General features: G+C 47.5%; 1 protein-coding gene across 2 annotated transcripts in view; it reads right to left on the bottom strand.

The window, feature by feature from the left end:
• Nucleotides 1-480: 480 nt before the first annotated feature.
• Nucleotides 481-19970, bottom strand: part of LOC137618801 (histone-lysine N-methyltransferase eggless-like) — a 61815-nt gene continuing 42325 nt past the window's right edge. Inside the window, exons 17-21 of one of the 2 annotated variants that reach the window (XM_068349004.1) lie at nt 17308-17447; nt 15509-15689; nt 14891-15032; nt 3252-3416; nt 481-686 (exon numbers count right to left, since the gene is read on the bottom strand). In XM_068349004.1, the coding sequence (XP_068205105.1) occupies nt 496-686; nt 3252-3416; nt 14891-15032; nt 15509-15689; nt 17308-17447 (819 nt within the window). In that variant the 3' untranslated portion in view covers nt 481-495. The remainder of the gene's footprint in view (nt 687-3251; nt 3417-14890; nt 15033-15508; nt 15690-17307; nt 17448-19970) is intronic. The other variant, XM_068349005.1, reaches the window with a different exon arrangement.

Raw genomic sequence — 19970 nt, 5'->3', positions numbered from 1 at the left:
CTATAAACACTGGAAGCTATAAGTTTATGAGTTAAAGACCTACTATAAACACTGGAAGCTATTAAGTTTATGAGTTAAAGACCTACTATAAACACTGGAAGCTATAAAGTTTATAAGTTAAAGACCTACTATAAACACTGGAACCTATTAAGTTTATGAGTTAAAGACCTACTATAAACACTGGAAGCTATAAAGTTTGTGAGTTAAAGACCTACTATAAACACTGGAAGCTATAAGTTTATAAGTTAAAGACCTATAAACACAGCGACTTGTGCCTTACATTCTTGCCTTGTTCACAAATAATAAAACTACAATCTAAAACATCCAAAATTGATGGGTTACACATAAAGAAAATGTGATCGTATAAAACCAAAACTGGCCTCAAAATGACGTAAAACTCTTTATCATGATATGATTACAGAGGCTTCTTCCTTGGATGCCCAGCTTATTCACATAGAAATAAAACTACAATCTGTAATATACAAACTCAATGTGTTACACTTTTAAGGTCTCCTTCCCAACTACTATAATACCTGCTGCCTCCTCTGCTTCGTCCTCCTCGTTGTCCGACCCGTGGTCCTTGTCTTTCGACGATTTCCCCGTCTTGGTATTATTCCCCTCTTCCGATCCTTGTTCCTTTGTGGGTCTGCTATTAGGTTCGTCATCTGATCCGGCACCTTTCGATGCTGGAAAATGAGTTGGAAAATTAATTTATGATTTTTCTTAATATTTTTACTTGAAAAATACAAAGTTTGATCATTCAATTTGATATGCATCTTTTCATTGGTTCAATCATTTAGTTTGTGATGCTGTCAAGTGTTGGGGTCTGGGAAGTCAATTAGTATTTACATGCATGTACAGAGGAAATAATCTTATTGGCTGATCATTGCAAAGCTATGGTTTGGAACTGTCTTAAGGTTCAAAAGCTGCCCATGAATGGCAGAGGCAAGGGGCAGTGACATTGCCCTATCAAGCAGGACAATGCCCTAGAGACTGACCATATATACATTTGATCAGCGCCAAAGCCCCCTCTCCACCCAAGCTTGGACCAAGGAGAGCTAGGCAATGGCTGCTGATGACTTAGCAGATAGACCTATAGGCTACCACATACCCTCCATCCTTAGCTCACAAGGATGGTGAGGTTGCAGCGAGCAAAGAACTAACGGGTTTGAGCGAGACTCGAACCCCAGTCTGGCGTTCACCAGCCAGGAACGTTACCACATGGGCCAGTGGTTAAAGTGGTGCTCGCTCTCTCTCTCTCTCTCTCTCTCTCTCTCTCTCTCTCTCTCTCTCTCTCTCACACATAATTTAGATTCTATCTTCTGTATTTTTCCCCAAAATTCATGGTATCTTCATATACATAAAGTAAACTTTTCCTTTATTTCATTTGTTTCAATTTTTCCTTTATTGTATATCAGTTAATTTTACATTTATGCTTTACAAAACTAATATAGATAAACTTATGAAAAATATTTACCTCTTTACATACAATTTGATGTATATAGAAAAAAATATATTCCTATTTACCTCCAGATAAGAACTTTTAGAAATAGCTGTTAGCCGACCATTTTGCAGGTCAAGTTATGGTTGACGGAGAAAGACGATATTAGCGTCATAACACTTGTACAGTGTATGTACATCATTAAACATCGACCAGGTTATTCTTCTGCTCCAGGTTTGGAAAACGTTCAAAAGTGAGCTTGATAGACAAAGAGAACTGATCTTAGCAGTCTTCAAATATTGTTCTTTAGTCTCCAGTGGTGTGTTAAAGCAAACGAGGCATAATGTCGATACAGGTCACCAGGAGGTTAACCCTTTTACCCCCAGGCTATTTGGAACTTTCCAACCCTTAACCCCAAGGGCTTTTTTTTTTTTTTTTTTTTTTTTAAGCACATTTTGCAATATATATATTTTTTAAATTGCTCTAACAGCCTTAATTTTTGTCATAGAGAGGTCAGGTTGGTCTCATTCTTTTGGGAAAATGCCTGAGGTTTCTCATAAAGTTATAAAAAATATGCAAAAAAAAAAAAAATGTAAAGAGCAATTTTTTGCAAGGACGTACCAGTACGTCCACGGGGGTAAAGGGATGAGTTTTGTGAAACGTACCAGTACGTCCTTTGGGGGTAAAAGGGTCAAGTACTGTCGCCGAAAGCAGTCCTACGTGGTCAGCTGTTACTATATGTGATCTCAGAGCTAAAGAGAACTTCCAAGTGGGGAAAGAACAACGGAAGAGATCGCTCCCATTCTGAAATACGAATTGCTTTCCATCGAATGTCCTGGAAAAATAGAAGGAAAGCAAACCGCTTTTTCTCGACTGATAGTGCAAATGCTCAGTCGCATATGAAATCCAGCGTCTCTCTCATGAGGAGAGAGGCTGGCGAGAGTCTCCGGATACTCCTATGCTTCTTGGAAGTATCAGCGTCGGAAGATTCTGACAAAAATGAGGAGGAGGAGTACACACTTTGCTTTTTCTTTCCAGCTTTCTTCGGAGTTGAGAACTCGGAGACCAACAATGACACTCCCACTGAGGGACAGGCCACAGAGGCCTCTTCAGAACCAATCAAGACCAAACCAGCAGGTGCCATGTCCTTCAGTGCCTCCACAGGTGTGGCAGAAGTTGAGATCACCCCTGCAGAAGCAGCATCAGAAGTCCTGGTAGTGGCAAAACTTCTTCCAGCCGACGGAGTTGGAACAATGCTCAAGGAAGGTCGCACTCCATAGAAGATGTAGCTTTGCTTACACTGGCAACTATAGTCCATTTCTTTTAGCGAGGCAGATTTGCACCGACTCACAGCGGTTACCTTTTAGCTCGGAAAAGTTTCCTGATCGCTGATTGGTTGGACAAGATAATTTTAACCAATCAGCGATCAGGAAACTTTTCCGAGCTTAAAGGTAACCGCTGTGAGTTGGTGCAAATCTGCCTCGCTAAAACAAATGGACTATAGATTATTATTAATAATAATACCACAAAAAGATGAGGTTTAATCGCAATATGGATATAAACCTGCCACACTTTCTACTGCACATCTTTGCAATTTCCAATATATTAAGAAATGAGAAGAAAAAGAAAGAATAGCTATAATTCTGAGAAGCAGCAAGAGTACATCCGTACTATATTAGAAGTTCTAGTCTTGATGACTGTCGGGTGGGAAGCGCTTTTAAATGACTTGGGGTTTTTTTCGTATAGAAACAAATTACATCTAAATGACATCCCGAACCAGAAAACTTCACACCGGAAAATGGAAACTCACAAGTGCTGCTCTTTGTGCGTTCTTGTAACCGAGCCGACCTCTCCCTCTTCCCGAGATCCTTGTCGCCCTTGCTGAGCTGCCCCGGAAAGTCGCGGTCCATGTCGGAATTGTCCGGCTCGTTCTCGCTGTAGTAGCCGTCGCTGTCGTTGCCCATCGATGCCGGTGCTGAGAGAAAATATAAACATACGTCAGTGCACTTCTAGAATAATGATACACTAATTAAGCACATGACTATATGTATAATAATTCTCAGTGATAAGAAATATGACAAATTCGGAGATAATTTGTATTTTTCCTAACCATACAAACCACGCTATTTACATTGGGTTTACTTTCGGCGTAGCTGAAATTGACGAGCCAATAGATTTTAACGAGGGTTAACTACCCCCGCGCTAGTTAGCGGGGGTAGGGGAAGGGGTAGCTTGCTACTCCTCCCCCCCACACACCGGTGATTTGCTTCACTTCACTTAGAGGTAGGACTTGCCTTGGGGGACAGGGCTGGCGGGCAATTATGTGTAAATAGCTAAGGTTTGTATGGGTAGGAAAAATACAAATTATCTCCGAATTTGTCATTTATTCCGTAACCGAAATACAAACCACGCTATTTACATTGGATGACTTACCCCTTAGGAAGAGTGGAAAGTCCCCAGCCTTACTGACTTTGGCTTTACCCGGGGACTCCGACTCCAAGTGAGTAGCACTCGAGAAAAGGAGTCCCTGCACCTCACAAGTTCCTCGCTTCGCAATGAACGTGTGGCCTACATAAGTTGTGTGTGGAGGAAAGAGCGTGACTCGTCCTATGAAGTTGACCTTGAGACCTTCAGATAGGAATCCAGGATAGGACGTTCCCAATACCACCTCATCAGGGTATGGGAGACGCGACAGTATTAAGCTTAATACTAGGAGCACAAGGAAGCATGGTTTACCTCCAGAGGTTGAGGTCAGCTATGCGGAGACCAGGATACTGCTTTCCCAAGAGAGGGGAGGATGAAGAAAGAAGGGCCAGACATACTCTTTCATTCACGCAGACTAAAACCGGGTAACAACGCCCTCAACCTACTGCTACTTGTCCATAAAGGAGCCTGAGGCTAGACCAGCTGTTGTGCAGCCACCACAGGGCCGATAGAAAAAGTATCGAGGCTCCTGTGGGTCACGTCCTGCAGGTAGTGGGCTGTGAAGGTCGTCTGACGCTTCCAGATCCCAGCTTAAAGTAGCTGCGTCACAGAGAAGTTTCTCTTGAAGGCCAGGGACGTAGCGATGCCCCTGACGTCGTGTGCCCTAGGGCGATGTGACTGAGGAGGGTCCGGATTCAAGGCGTGATGGATAACCCTTCGAATCCAAGACAAGATGGTGTTCTTGGTGACCCTCCTCTTCGTCCTGCCTGTGCTAACAAACAATGCCTGCACCTGAGGACGAACTGCAGCTGTTCTCTTCATGTAACACCTCAGACTCCTCACTGGACATAATAGCAGCTGGTCTGGGTCGCTTGTTACAGAACGGAGACTCGTGACCCTGAAAGAGTCGAACCGTGGGTCCGGCACTCCAGGGTTCTGAGTCTTGGCAACAAACTCAGGGACGAACCTGAACGTTACCTCCCCCATCCCCTTGAATGGGCGACGTCGTACGAGAGACCATGAAGTTCACTAACTCGTTTGGCAGAGGCCAAAGCGAGCAGGAAAGCCGTCTTCCAAGACAGGTGGGGATCAGAGGCTTGGCGTAATGGGTCAAAGAGAGGTCTCTTAAGAGCCCTGAGAACCCGAATCACGTTCCATGGGGGAGGTCTCACTTCCGACTGAGGGCAGGTAAGCTCATAGCTACGTATGAGTAGAGAGAGTTCCAGCGAGGAAGAAATGTCCACTCCTTTCAGCCTAAAAGCCAAGCTTAAGGCTGAGCGATAGCCTTTCACCGCTGAGACCGAAAAGCGCATTTCCTCCCGCAAATAAACGAGAAACTCCGCTATTGCTGGAATAGTGGCATCGAGTGGAGAGATACCCCTCCCACGACACCAACCACAGAACACTTTCCACTTCGCCTGGTAGACTCCCTCAGAGGACTTTTGCAGGTGCCGAGACATTCTCTTTGCAATCTGTTGCGAAAAGCCTCTCTCCGTGAGGAGACGCTGGACAGTCTCCAGGCGTGAAGCCGAAGCGAGGCTACGGATTTGTGGAAGATGTTGCAATGTGGTTGTCTGAGTAGCTTGTGTCGTGGGGGAAGTTCTCTCAGGAGCTCCGTCAGGAGCTGCAGAAGGTCCGGGAACCATTCTGCATGATGCCATAGCGGAGCTATCAGAGTCATCGACAAGTTGACCGATAGTCTGGTCCTGTTGAGCACCCTTCTCATCAGACAGAACGGTGGGAAGGCGTACACGTCAATGTTGTCCCACCGTTGTTGGAAAGCATCTTGCCAGAGTGCCTTGGGTCCGGGACTGGGGAGCAGTACAGGGGCAGTTTGAAATTCAAAGCTGTCGCGAACAGATCCATGGTCGGCGAACCCCACAAAGTCAGGACTTTGTTGGCTATCTGAGGATCCAAAGATCACTCGGTACTCACTATCTGCGAAGCCCTGCTCAGACTGTCGGCGAGCACATTCCTCTTGCCAGGAATGAAGCGAGCTGATAGTGTTATCGAGTGGACTTCGGTCCACCTCAGAATCTCTACTGCAAGATGGGATAGCTGCTGCGAAAAAGTACCTCCCTGCTTGTTGATATAAGCCACTACCGTGGTGTTGTCGCTAATCACCACCACGGAGTGACCCGCCAGGGTCCGTTGGAACTGTTGAAGAGCCAGGAAAATGGCCTTCATTTCTAGCAGGTTGATGTGCAGGTACTTTTCTAATTCTGACCAAAGGCCTGAGGTCCTCTGGTTCAGAATGTGCGCCCCCCCACCCTTCTTTTGACGCGTCCGAAAACAGAGTCAATTCCGGGGGGAGGACGAGAAGACTCACTCCCTTCCGCAGGTTCTCGTCGACCAGCCACCACCGCAGGTCCGCCTGTTCCGAAGGTCCTATCGGGACCAGGAAGTCCGAGGAATCGGATCCTTGATTCCACCGGGACTTGAGCCGCCACTGCAGGGATCTCATCCTGAGACGGCCGTTTGGAACCAGACGAGCCAGGGAGGACAGGTGACCTGAGAGACGCAACCACGATTGGGCAGGAAGCTCTTCTCACCTGAGGAAGGGTTCCGCCACCCTCCTCAGCCTTGCTATTCTGTCGTCTGATGGAAAGGCTTTGTGGAAATTGGTGTCTAACAACATGCCTAGATAAACCAGTCGTTGGGACGGCTGCTGAGAGGACTTCTCGAGATTTACCACAATCCCCAGATCCTGGCAAAGTCCCAGAAGCCTGTCTCGGTGTCGAAGAAGGGTTGAATCCGAGTCTGTTAGGATCAGCCAGTCGTCCAGATAACGGAGGAGACGGATGCCGTTCCTGTGCGCTCAGGACGAAATCAGGGTAAACACTCTGGTGAACATCTGAGGTGCTGTGGAGACCGAAGCACAGCACCTTGAACTGGTAGGTCTTGCTGTCTAGGCTGAATCTCAAGTACTTCCTGGAAGACGGATGGATTGGGATCTGGAGGTACGCGTCCTTCAGATCCAGAGTGCACATGAAGTCTTGTGGTCTCACCGCAAGTCTGACCGTGTCCGCTGTCTCCATGCTGAACGGAGTTTGCTTGACAAACTTGTTCAGAGCTGAGAGGTCGATGACGGGTCTCCAGCCTCCAGACGCCTTCTTTACAAGAAAGAGTCGACTGAAGAAGCCTGGGGAGCCGTCGACGACCTCCTAGAGAGCATCCTTCTTGAGCATGGTCTCGACTTCTGCCCGAAGGGCTAGCCCCTTTACCGATCCCATGGCATAGGAGCTCAACGACACTGGATTCGCTGTCAGGGAAGGTTGAGATGTCGTGAATGGGACGCGATACCATTGGCCGATCACGGAGACCGTCCAAGCATCGGCCCCATGTTGCTGCCACCTGTGCACGCAACTTTGAAGGCATCCCCCCACAGGTGGACACGCGGGGGGACTGCCGCTCCTAGCGTTTGCAGCCGCGGCCGCTCCCTCTAGGAGTCTTGCCTCCCCTGGAGGACTTACCGCCCCTCTTGTCCTTGGCAGGAAAGGGCTGGGGCTTAGACACCACTTTCTTAGCTGCCGGCGCCTGCTTCGGTGTCTTGCGAGGCTGCTGCTGATGTTGCTGCGGAGCTGGAGGCTTGCAGGGCCGAGATGCAAGGGCCCTTTGGAGGAGGGAGTCCTGGCTAGACTTCCTCCACCTCTCAGCTGTTCGTTCCATATCTTGGGGCTCAAACAAATTCCCCCCAAGGAGGGAGACGTGTCTGAGCCTGCAGACATCCACGGCGGGGACCTTCGGATGGATCTTCTCGGTCACCGCATCACGACGCTTCAGCACCGAGTTGGCCCACAGGTTGGTAACCTGATGTGCCAGGAACTCGATGGAGCGAGTGCCCGAGAGGAGGAAGGTCTCCAGGGCCTTCCTATTGCTCTCCTTAGACAGATCCTCGGAGCGCAATAGGATGCCCAGAGAACCTAACCAGACATCCAGCCACGAAGTGGCCTGCATGGCACACTTCGCAACCTTCTCATGGCTTAGGATCTCCGACGCCGGGAACGTTACCTGCCAGGTGGAGAGCTTCTTAAGAGGAACTCCCCTAGTAAGCTCTTCTACCGAATGGTGGAGGGGAAGAGCGAGGCTAGACTTCCCCATGATCTCAAAATACCTCCTCTGCTGGAGACGAGGAGGTGGGAGGAATGATTGAATTGAATATAGGATTTAGGCATTAAGCCAAGCACTGGGGCATCAAAGGCCATTCAGCGCTATATAACGAAAATCATTCAATCATATCTGTACACTCACACCATTTAGTATCATTTTAACCTTTAATACAAATCGCAACACTTTCATACAATAAAATCTAGATGTGAAATAAATAGGGATTAAAAGGGTAAAATAAATAAAAAAATTAATAAAATCAATTATAGCTCATAATATAACCCAATATTTTGTATAAATTTTCTCAAGTTCAGGGTATTACAGTTTTCCCCCAGTATATCTCTTAAAGGTTTGTCCTGGAGTAAATGTGTCCTCCTCTGAAGATTAAAAACAGGACAATCGACTAAAATATGTTTAACATCCATTGTCACTTTACAGGTATTACAAAGAGGGGCCTGTCTCCCTTCCCCACTCGTCATTAAATAATTGTGCGTTGCATGTGTATGGCCAATACGCAGCCTAGTTAAAATAATGGTATCCCTCCTACTTGTAGAATTACAAGATGACCATTTATCCACCAATGGGTGGATTTGTTTTAATTTTGTATTGGTGGTCAGTTCAGACCATCGAGCTTACCACTTATGATCTTTGTAAGGAATACTCAAGGGGGATGGATTACTTAGCCCTGAAGCTTCCTTTGCTGCCTTATCTACTTGTTCATTTCCATCCACCCCAACATGGGCAGGGACCCAACAGAAGTGAACACTGATACTCTTCCTAGACTGCAGAAGTACTAACCAGTCCTGCACCTCTTGTACTAGATGATGGCCTGGCATAATTTGTTTTAAGGAGAGTAAAACACTATTAGAATCCATAAAAATTGTATAAAAACTATTTTGGTTGCCATTTTTAAAAATATGTTGGACTGCGAGAATTATTGCGTACAGCTCAGCAGTAAATATTGAACAAGAGGATGGGAGTTTCCTTCTAATAACAATATCCCCCACCACAGCTGCACTTCCAACTCCTGCAGCCGATTTGGAGCCATCTGTAAAAACATGTTTTCCATGATGATGAGCAGCATGATTTAAAAACTCACTTTTCATTACCCTAGTAGGTAAGGTATTTTTCCCTCCTGCCGTAAAACATACTTTAACAGGTGGATTATACCAAGGAGGAGACTTGGGATATCCTACCTCTGCTATCTGTGCTGTTAACAAGCCTACTTCTCTAGCATCATTTTTCAGCTGTACTTCCAAAGGCTTAGGCACTCTAGATCTGTTAGGAGCCCGATCTAAAGGCGCTTTAACACATTTACAGCTAGGATTGTTTCTCACAGCAAGGGACCTAGCTAAAAACCTCAAACTCAACTCCTCTCTGCAAATGGAAAGGGGAGGAATGCCAGAATCAACACAGAGACTGTCAATGGGACATGTTCTGTAAGCACCTGTGCAGATGCGAAGCCCAGCATTGTGAACAATATCAAGTTTTCCAAGTAAAGTCTTTGTGGCTGACCCATATATTTGGCATGCATAGTCTAACTTGCTCAGACACAAAGATGTATAAATTCTAAGCAAAGTTGTTCTATCAGCACCCCAATCAAAATGCGATACCACTTTCAGAATGTTCAGAGACTTCTTAACCCTGATAGAAAGGTCATTTATATGGGGACCAAATGTCATTTTCTTGTCGAAAATGACTCCAAGAAACTTGCCATTATCCTCAAATGGCAAAATGCAATCATTTAAGAAAAGGGTGGGGATCTCTTCCCTTTTACGAGTACGAGTAAAGCGAATAGCTTTGGTCTTCTGAGGAGAAAAAATGAATCCACGAGAATTTGCCCATGCGGAAGCAGCATTCATTGCAATTTGAAGATTTTGGCATGCTTGTAGTGCAGATGATCCACTACAATAAATTGCAAAGTCATCGACAAATAGTGATCCTTGTATGCCAGGAGGTATGTGACTCATGAGACTATTGATAGCAACAGCAAACAAGGTCACACTCAATACAGTGCCTTGGGGGACACCTTCTTCTTGCATGTAGGATGAAGATAGTTCTGACCCTACTCTCACTTTAATTGAGCGGTTTAATAAAAATTCTTCAATAAAAGAGAACATATGTCCTCCTATACCCACGAGGCCAATTGCTTTAAAATACCACCCCTCCATGTGGTGTCATATGCCTTTTTGAGATCAAAAAAGACACCCACCACCTGGTTTTGGTTAGAAAAGGCATTTGAAATTTCCCTTGATAACATCAGCAAAGGGTCTAGAGTACTTCGGTTCTTCCTAAAACCAAACTGCCTGTTAGGAGGTGGGAGGAGTTTGTTCCCGGCAGAGGAACGACTGGAGGAAGCGAGTACTGCGAGCTGAGCGTTGGCCCTGGCTCTGGCACTCTTCAGCCCCTGGGACTAGGGCAGAGCCGTGCTGGCCTTTGGGGGCTTCTGAGTTCCATAAACCTGATCCAGGACCGTGTCCTTACTTTCACGGGGGGGCGATCACAGGGTCCATGAACCCGTTGAGCTGTCTCATCAGGCCCAAGACCTGCCAGAAGGCATGCTCAGACTCTTGCTGCTATCCTCCCTGCGGACTGGCAGCCAAGTCTCCTGTCCCCGGAAGCTCTTCCTGGGGAGACACATGGACGTTCTCCCGGGGTCTGGCTGGTTCCTGACGAATACGTGAAGAAAACTTCGGCAACGTCTTAGAGTCCTTGGGTTCCCTCCTGGGCGGGATATAAGACTCCAGCAAAGAGGTCTGGTAGGCACCTTCCGCGCGAGACGATTCTCCTCCACGAGGAGGTGACTCCCCCCTTGGTACCGAGGGGGAGACCGCCGCCTCACTGGACTCTCCCGAGGACGGAAAAGCCTCGTCTACGGGAGAAGGAGAAAACGACTGCGAAGGGGACGGAACCTTCCTGACGGACCTCTTAGGAACCAACTTATCGCTGGAAGAAGTCACCACGAAGTCCACTCCTCTCCTTCTCTTCAGCGGGGCGAGGCCGTCGCTGGCTTGTGTCCTAGATCGGCGAGTGCCGGCTTCATAGCCTTCACTAACGCCCGCATCAGAGGACCAAACCAGGACTGCAGAAACACGGACACAGAGTCCGAAATTCCCATTGGAGGGAAGGGGATCGGGCGATCCTTCGGAGTGGACACCACTGGACCTGCCTGCAAAAAAGGAGAAGAAAGTTGCCTTGACCTCTCCGAAGGACCTTCCTTGTCCTGCAAAAGAGACCTGCGCTTAGGTGGGGGCGATCCCGACTGCGCGTGTCCCTGCTGCTGCCGCGAGCTGCGGAACCCGACGCGAACGGGGGTGATACAAAAGAGTCGCGCGCAAGGGGGTGTTGGAGCGCGGGCGAGCAATCGTGCGGAGACAAACGAGCGTGGGGACGATCGCGCGTGTAGGCGAGCGGGCGCGTGGGCGAGCTGGCGAGTGAGCGCGTTGGCGCGTGGGCGAACGAGAGCGCTCAGGAGACCGCTGAGGGCCAGGGGACTGATAGTGTCCTGGAGACCTGTGACGCGTGGGCGAACGATGGCGAGTTGGCGAGCGATGGAGAGTTGGCGAGCGATGGCAAGTTGGCGAACGCTGGCGCGTTGGCGAACGCTGGCTCGTTGGCGAACGCTGGCGCGTTGGCGAACGCTGGCGCGTTGGCGAACGCTGGCGCGTTGGCGAACGCTGGCGCGTTGGCGAACGCTGGCGCGCAGGCGACCGATGGCGCGTGGTGGCGCATTGGCGACCGATGGCGCGTGGTGGCGCATTGGCGAGCGATGGCGCATTGGCGAGCGATGGCGCGTGGTGGCGCATTGGCGAGCGATGGCGCGTGGTGGCGCATTGGCGAGCGATGGCGCGTGGTGGCGCATTGGCGAGCGATGGCGCGTGGTGGCGCATTGGCGAGCGATGGCGCGTGGTGGCGCATTGGCGAGCGATGGCGCGTGGTGGCGCATTGGCGAGCGATGGCGCGTGGTGGCGCATTGGCGAGCGATGGCGCGTGGTGGCGCATTGGCGAGCGATGGCGAGTAGAATGCGCAGTTGAGCGACCGCGCGTGGGCGAGCTGATCGCAGGGGACCTATGTTTCTCCGGATCTGCTGGGCGCTGACACGTAGAAGAGCGCTTGCGCAGGCGATGGATCACGAGGGGGATCTGGAGATCGCCGGCGCTCAGGGGAACGCTGACGCGCTGGTGATCGTTGACGAGCAGGAGAACGTTGACGCGTCAGAGATCGCTGGCGCGCTGGAGAACGCTGGCGAGCAGGGAGACGGTGCGTAGAAGACTGTGCAGGAGCTATCGGCGCGACGCGCAAAGGCAAACCCTCGCGAGTGGGCTCAGGAAGAGGAGGCGCGTGGGCGTGCAGGAACTCTAGATGTATGCACAGGAGACCGCGCGCGTTGCTGCGAAGGAGAAAGCTGACGAGCAGGTTCGCGAGGGCGAGAAGTTGAGTCCTTGCCCATGTCCTGAACTGGAGTTCTAGGGCGCGTGGGTGAGCGTGGGTGCACAGGGCGCATGTCAGGAACTGGAAGCGCAGGTGCGCGTTGACGTGCAGGAGATCTAGTGCGCTCAGGAGACCGTTGGCGTGCTGGGCGCGCAGCAGGAACAAGAGGATGTTTGTTGTCCTTAGGAGAGCGCTGGCAAGCAGTAGGGCGTTGATCATCAGAAGAGCGCTGGCGAACAGGAGAGCGTTGGTGCGCTACTACGCGTGAACGCGCAGGGGAACCCTGACGCGCAAGGGAAGCGCCCACACCGTGGGCGACATCCCTTTGCCCCGAAGGGACCGGTGCCTGTCGGCTGACGAGATCAGAAGACTGCTGGCCGTCTGCACAGGAAGTAGAAGGTCTGGAAGGCGTGGGAGAACGTGAACGATCCCCGGAGAGGTCTAAGGACGCGGCTGCTACAGACTGCTTCCGGCGAGGAGAGTCCCCATCAGAGGACGGAGGAGGAGAAGACTCGAAAAGGCGCCTCTTGACACCCTTATAGGGAGACGGGAGGCCCTTGCAGCGAAGCGGACGATGAGCCTTACGGCGAAGGCGGCCATGAGGGAGGTTGTCAGGATCATCAGTCCTCCGAAGAGGAGTCTCAGTCAGAGTGCTCCCCCCGAAAGGGGAGACTTAGCCGCAGGAGAACCCGTAGGACCCATTTCCCCCTCCGAAGGATGTACAGAAGGGAGAGGAGAGCCTTCAGCAACGTCATCAACATCAGGAGCCGCAGAGGTTTGACCAGACTCGTCGGAATCCTCTGCCACCACGACGTCGACGATAGACAGAGGATCTACCTCTGCTATCACCGGCGACTGCTTGACAGCGGCCCCTAACTGAATAAGGTCAAACAGGGCTTCCTTGGAGGGCAGGCCCTTAAGCCCCAAGGAAGCCCAAAGCTGAAAAAGATCATCATTATACACAGGATTAACATTATCAAAATCCTCCCCCGGAGGAGGAGGGGAGCCGCCCCGCTATGGGAGGCGACGCCCTCTCCCGCACCCCGAGGTCAGGAAAGAGAACTAGGGCCTGCGCTCCCACTCGGCGGCCTCTCACTAGAAGCCGGACGAGGGGGAGCTTCGGAGGAGGTTTGGGCGGCGGAAGAAGAGTCCTGAGAGCCTTCCTCCTTCAAGGCAACCCTCGAAGGAGAACGGTATCTCTTGGACTTCTTCTTACGCCGGCGGGCAAACCTCTCCCACTGGGAGGCAGACCACTCCCTACACTCACTACATGTATTTTCCCTATCACACCGTCGGCCTCGACACTGCGGGCAAAGGGTGTGAGGATCGGTATCCACCGCAGACATGAAGGTACCGCAAGGGCGGCCGGCGATCCCAGGGCACTTGCGCATGATTAACACCAAAGGGCGAGGCCAACTTCAAACACAGCTGAGGAAAAGCAAAGAAAAGATTAAGGCTGTCAAAAACGAGGACGATAGACAGACACGTCTGCACATCGTCCGAGCCAAAAGTGAAGTGAAGCAAATCACCGGTGTGTGGGGGGGGAGGGGTAGCAAGCTACCCCTTCCCCTACCCCCGCTAACTAGCGCGGGGGTAGTTAACCCTTGTTAAAATCTATTGGCTCGTCAATTTCAGCTACGCCGAAAGTAAACCCAATGTAAATAGCGTGGTTTGTATTTCGGTTACGGAACAACTATGGATTAGGGGGTTGTGGGTTATGAGCTTAATGCCTAATTGAATTATGTTGGACTTGAGAAGCAGCACTAGGAACATATCATTTTGCATAGTGGACGTTCTGTCTTCATCGTTACGAGTCTAGCGGCAACTCTAGGTGGAAAAAAGGAACACTAACTAATAATCTTTTTCTTTTCCACCATTATCCCTACTTCAAGTTAGTTGATTTTTTAATCTATCGTTATTGTCGGGGTTATGAATTTGGATGTTATACAATACTAAAAGTCTTCTGCTACTGAGTAGAAGACAGAGTCAAGATATGAGAAGTGTGTGTCTTCTTCTTCCCTACATTAAGGGGTCGGTTGGCAGATTGCACCCTCTCCAATGCCTTCTATCAAAAGGGTTCTCTTCTCTCCTTCTAATTCTCTGACTCCTCTCGATCTTCCTCACCTAAACAAGTTCCTCCCAGGCCCTCCCCAAATACAACTCCAAATAGCCCTATGGAACAAGCAGTCCAGTGCAAATAACAAAGCAGAATTTGTAGATTACAAAAAAACAAATTAAAACATGAAGTTAATATGAACAAACACGCCAAACTATTAAACAAAACTCCTTCAAAGGAAGCCATTTCGCCCAGACAACATTAAACTTTTTCCACCCCATTTCCAAGTCCACATGCTTTCCCTATTGGAGCCCCTGGGCTTATAGCATCTTGCTTTTCCAATTAGGGTTGTAGCTTGGATAGTAATAATAATAATAACAATCAGTCAACGTCCCGGTTTTACGGCGTGCCAAAAAAAACGACGACTCACTGTTCGACTTTTGGAACGCCGCTTTGCTGGCATCCTCCGGAGGTATGACTTCCTCCTCGTAACCTTCCTTCATACTCTCCATGACTTCTATGTAGTCCAGTTCCGCGTAGTAGTCGTCCCCACCGATCACCTGCTTCCCTTCCTGTCGCGAGAAAGAGATACATACCTTTACTAAAATCGAGACCCTTCAGTTTAAGCGGAAGCTATTTAACGAAGCTATAGGAATAGTAGATGATGAGACGGAGGAAAAATTAAGATCAAGTTAAGAGGTAGAGATAGGCGAAGCCTCGTTACACGTTTAACGTACGGGGAAGAGGCGACATAAAAGCATCTCTCGACATGAAGTAGATAAATGCCGACATCTGCTTTGAAGTATCAAGAGGGTGGATGACGTATGAAAATAAATTTGCAAAGTAGACTATATAAATTATGATTTTCTTTTCCCAAAATCAACAACTAATATAATTTATGACAGTTTTCCAGTAAGTTGAAAACAGTCAGGGTTAATCTGTTAGAATGTAAACAAAGACAGCATGGATTAAAACCTTGAATGAAAGGTGAAAACTACTCGAGATCTTTTATTTCCGATTCCAACAAAACCACCGGTCCAAAACCTACCTCATTGGCCACCGTTTCGCTCAGCATCTTGCCGACGTAAACGCATATGAAGCCGCCCCTCGGCACGTCGCACAGCGTTCTGACGCCCCAACCTCTCCTCGCCGTCTTGAAGAGCTGCAGCTTGAGCCTCAACGGGTGCTGGACGACGCGGTTTAGGCATCTGTTGACGGCACACCTACATCTGTGGAGGTGAGGAGGGTTAGAGACACGATACAGACGATGGAATGTACAGTTGGATATGGATATTGCAGGTGCACCTCACTCTGAAGAAGTGCACACAGCCACCATATTTAGCACTTCTGCTATCTGTTTGGTTACTCGCTGCAAAGTAAGGGCGTGACAGGGACTCCTGCGTGCAACTGTGCCATCGTTTAAAGGTTTAAAGACTGCTCACAAATGGCAGAGGCAAGGGACAGTGACATTGCCCTATTAGACAGGACAATTAAAGACTGACCATATATACACATGATCAGAGTAGAAGTGTCCTCTCCACCCAAGCTAGGACCAGGGACGGCCAGGCAATGGTTGCTGATGACTCTGCAGATAGACTTATCATCATCATCATTTCAGCCTTCAAAAGTCCTTTGTTGGATGTAGGCCTTCCCCAGGTTCCTCCACAGACTTCTATTGCAAGCTATTCTGAGCCACTGTTGCTTATGTTGGTCTAAGTCATCTCGCCAGCGGGTTTTTCGTCTTCCTCGGTTTCTCTTGTATCCTCGGGGGTGTCCTTAGCTCACAAGGACGGCGAGGTTAGAGCGTGTACAAAATAAAAGGGGTTTTACAATGCACTAGATATTTTCCAATGTTAGCAATACTACAGCAGTCATGCTCGTGGGTAGCTGCATAGTGAGAGCTCAATAAAGAAGTCTGTATAAAGGTATAATGAATATCTTACTGTATCTACTACAGGAGATTGGAAAATACCCGTTTCAATTTTTACACCCAAGATTACAAAGTTTAAATCTTAAGAATTAGTTGAAATGTCAAAACTCTGAAGAACTGAAAATGAAATTAACGAGTCAATTAATGTATGACCTTTGGAGCATGAAGATCAGTGCTGGAAAATTATAATTAAAAATAAGTCGCCTTCATATTGAATTTGAGAACTTTTCAAATTGATAACCCAATTTTGTAACACATTTTTCTTAGGGAGGAGACCTACCGTATGAGAAGCATAGGAGGGTAAACACTAATACATGTACATTCTTATAATATAATAGTGAATCAATCAAATTTATAGAGGTTTAAAGGTTGCATATTTTTATTTTTATTATTATCATTATTATTACTAGCTAAGCTACAACCCTAGTTAGAAACACAGGATGCTGTAAGACCAATGGCTCCAACAGGGAAAATTAGCCCAGGGAGTAAAGGAAATAAATAAACTACAAGAGAAGCAATGAATAATGAATATAAATTAACTTAAGATCAGTTACAATGTTAAAATAGATCTGTCATATGTAAACTAAGACGAGAGACGTATGCCAACCTAACACGCAAAAGCATTCGCTGCAAGATTGAATTTTCTAAGCTCCAGGATTCATATATAAATCATCAGCGTTAAAGTCCCCTCTCCATCAAGCCCTGCCAGGGAGGGCCAGATAATAGCTGCTGATAACTCAGCAGGTAGACCTTTTGATCCCTAGCTCCCAAGGACGGTGAGGTTGTGCACACTACTAGAAATTATCAAGCTGGTCTCGAACTCACGCCCAATGGAAGGGACATTTCCAATAAAACACCACAAAAGGAAAGTACTCTTCACGAGTGAGAAAAGCCCGAGGGCAGGACTGGGTACGCACCTAGAATTGCACTCGTATATTCCGCTCTGCACCTGTTCGTACAGCCGGCGATGCTGATACCCGGCGTTGGGATTCTCCTTCATGTTGCAAATTCGGGTGCCATACACAGTCAGCTGTTGACAGGCGCATTTAGTCTTGTCCTGGAAAGGAAATAAATATTGAATTACATTCAGCTGTGTATGAATAACAGATTATTATATTTATTATTCTTGTTGTTGGGTGAATTCATTACAAAATATGTACTTCCCCAAATTTTGGGGGTTAGCCGACATCAATCAAATGAAAAAAAGGGGACCTTTCCTCTCTACACTCCTCCCAGCCTGACAAGGGACTCAACTGAGTTCGGCTGGTACTGCTAGGGTGCCACAGCCCACCCTCCCCCGTTATCCACCACAGATGAAGCTTCATAATGCTAAATCCCCTACTGCTTCTACCTCCGTGGTCATCCAAGGCGACCGGAGGAAGCAGCAGGGCCTACCGGAACTGCGTCACAATCGCTCGCCATTCATTCCTATTTCTAGCACGCTCTCTTGCCTCGCTCACATCTGTCCTCCTATCACCCAGAGCTTCCTTCACTCCATCCATCCACCCAAACCTCAGCCTTCCTCTTGTACTTCTCCCATCAACTCTTTGCATTCATCACCTTCTTTAGCAGACAGCCATTTTCCATTCTCAACACGGCCAAACCACCTCAACACATTCATATCCACTCTAGCTGCTAACTCATTTCGTACACCCGTTCTCACCCTCACTACTTCGTTCCTAAACCTATCTACTCGAGATAAACCAGCCACACTCCTTAGACACTTCATCTCAAACACATTCAATTTCTGTCTCTATCACTTTCATTCCCCACAACTCTGATCCATACATCACAGTTGGTAAAATCACTTTCTCATAAACTCTCTTTACATTCATGCCCAACCCTCTACAGTATTCTTTACCACTCCCTTCACTGCCCCAAAAACTTTGAATCCTTCATTCACTCTGACGTACATCTGCTTCCATTCCTCCATTTGTTGCAACAACAGACCCAAGTACTTAAACTGATCCACCTCCTAAAGTAACTCTCCATTCAACATGACATTTAACCTCGCACCACCTTCCCTTCTCGTACATCTCATAACCTTACTCTTACCCACATTAACTCTCAAATTCCTTCTCTCACATACCCTTCCAAATTCTATCCCTAATTGGCCAAGCTTCTCTTCCGCATCTGCAACCAGTACAGTATCATCCGTAAACAACAACTAATTTACCTCCCATTCATGGTCATTCTCGTCTACCAGTTTCAATCCTAGTCCAAGCACTCGAGCATTCACCTCTCTCACCACTCCATCAACATACAAGTTAAACATCCATGGCGACATCACACATCCCTGTCTCAGCCCCACTCTCAATGGAAACCAATCACTCACTTGTGAATGGAATAATGTATCAGGTTTGAAAATTAATTTCCTAGCCATATGTAAACTCGGGTGTAGTTAATATTATGAGCTAAGATACATCCCTAGATGAAAAAGCAAGATGCTAAAAGTCCAAGGGCTCCAACAGGGAAGCATAGCCCAGTGAGGAAGGGAAACAAGGAAATAAATAAACTACAAGAGAAGTAATGGACAATCAAAATAAAATACTTCAAGAATAATAACAACATTAAATTAGATCTTTCGTATATAAACCATAAAAAATTCCAATAAACAAGAAGAGAAATACATAGAATAGTGTGCCTGAGTGTAGCCTCAAGCAAATGAACTCTAACCCAAGACAATGGAAGACCATGGTACAGAGGCTATGGCACTACCTAAGACTAGAGATCAATGGTTTGATTTTGGAGTGTCAATTTTCCAATCCTTATAAGTAAAAGCAGCTTTACATAAATATACTTCCAATTATGTTGGTTCTGTTTTCACTTCACGCATTCTCAAGTACTAAATACAAATATAAAATCCACGTTACATAGTTTTCCCGACATTACACCGGTTTCTACATTGTAAAATGGTGACTGAGTGCTGTACTATATTGTACCTCACATGGAATTGTAGTAGGGAGATATCTGGATGTGGCAGAGATGAGAATGTTGAGATGGATGTGTGGGGTGACAAGAAGAGATAAGATACGAAATGAAGTAATTAGGGGTACCACAGGAGTTAGAAAACTATCATATAAGATACAAGTGGACCGAGGTAGTATGGTCATGCCATGAGAAGAGATGAACAGTATATTGGGAGGAGGGTGATGGAAATGGAGGTACAGGGAACGAGAAGGAGAGGGAGACCAGAGTGAAGGTGGATGGACTGTATCAAGGGATTAACCGGTGATGAAGTGTGGGACAGAGATAGATGGAGAAAGCTGGCCAGAAACATCGACCCCACATAGAAGTGGGAAAAGATGTAGACAAAGAAGAAGAAGAAGAAGTAGATATCTATGATATCATAGAATAATAACAGGTATTTAATTACAGTACTTTATCAAGTTCACTATGCGTATAGGGAACATACAAGGCGAACATCCGATCTACGTCTAAAGTCGTCTTACTTGGACCGCTTGGAAACAATAATTGAGGTACGGTGGGATATTGCTGTAATCCAATCATAAATGTAACATTAACCTGTAAGATACAGTCAGCAAGACTGACCTTTTAATTACAATATTGAAATTCATTT

The sequence above is a fragment of the Palaemon carinicauda genome, chromosome 25 (assembly GCF_036898095.1).
Source record: "Palaemon carinicauda isolate YSFRI2023 chromosome 25, ASM3689809v2, whole genome shotgun sequence".
Taxonomy (NCBI): domain Eukaryota; kingdom Metazoa; phylum Arthropoda; class Malacostraca; order Decapoda; family Palaemonidae; genus Palaemon; species Palaemon carinicauda.
This window is presented reverse-complemented; position numbering and strand designations above follow the sequence as displayed.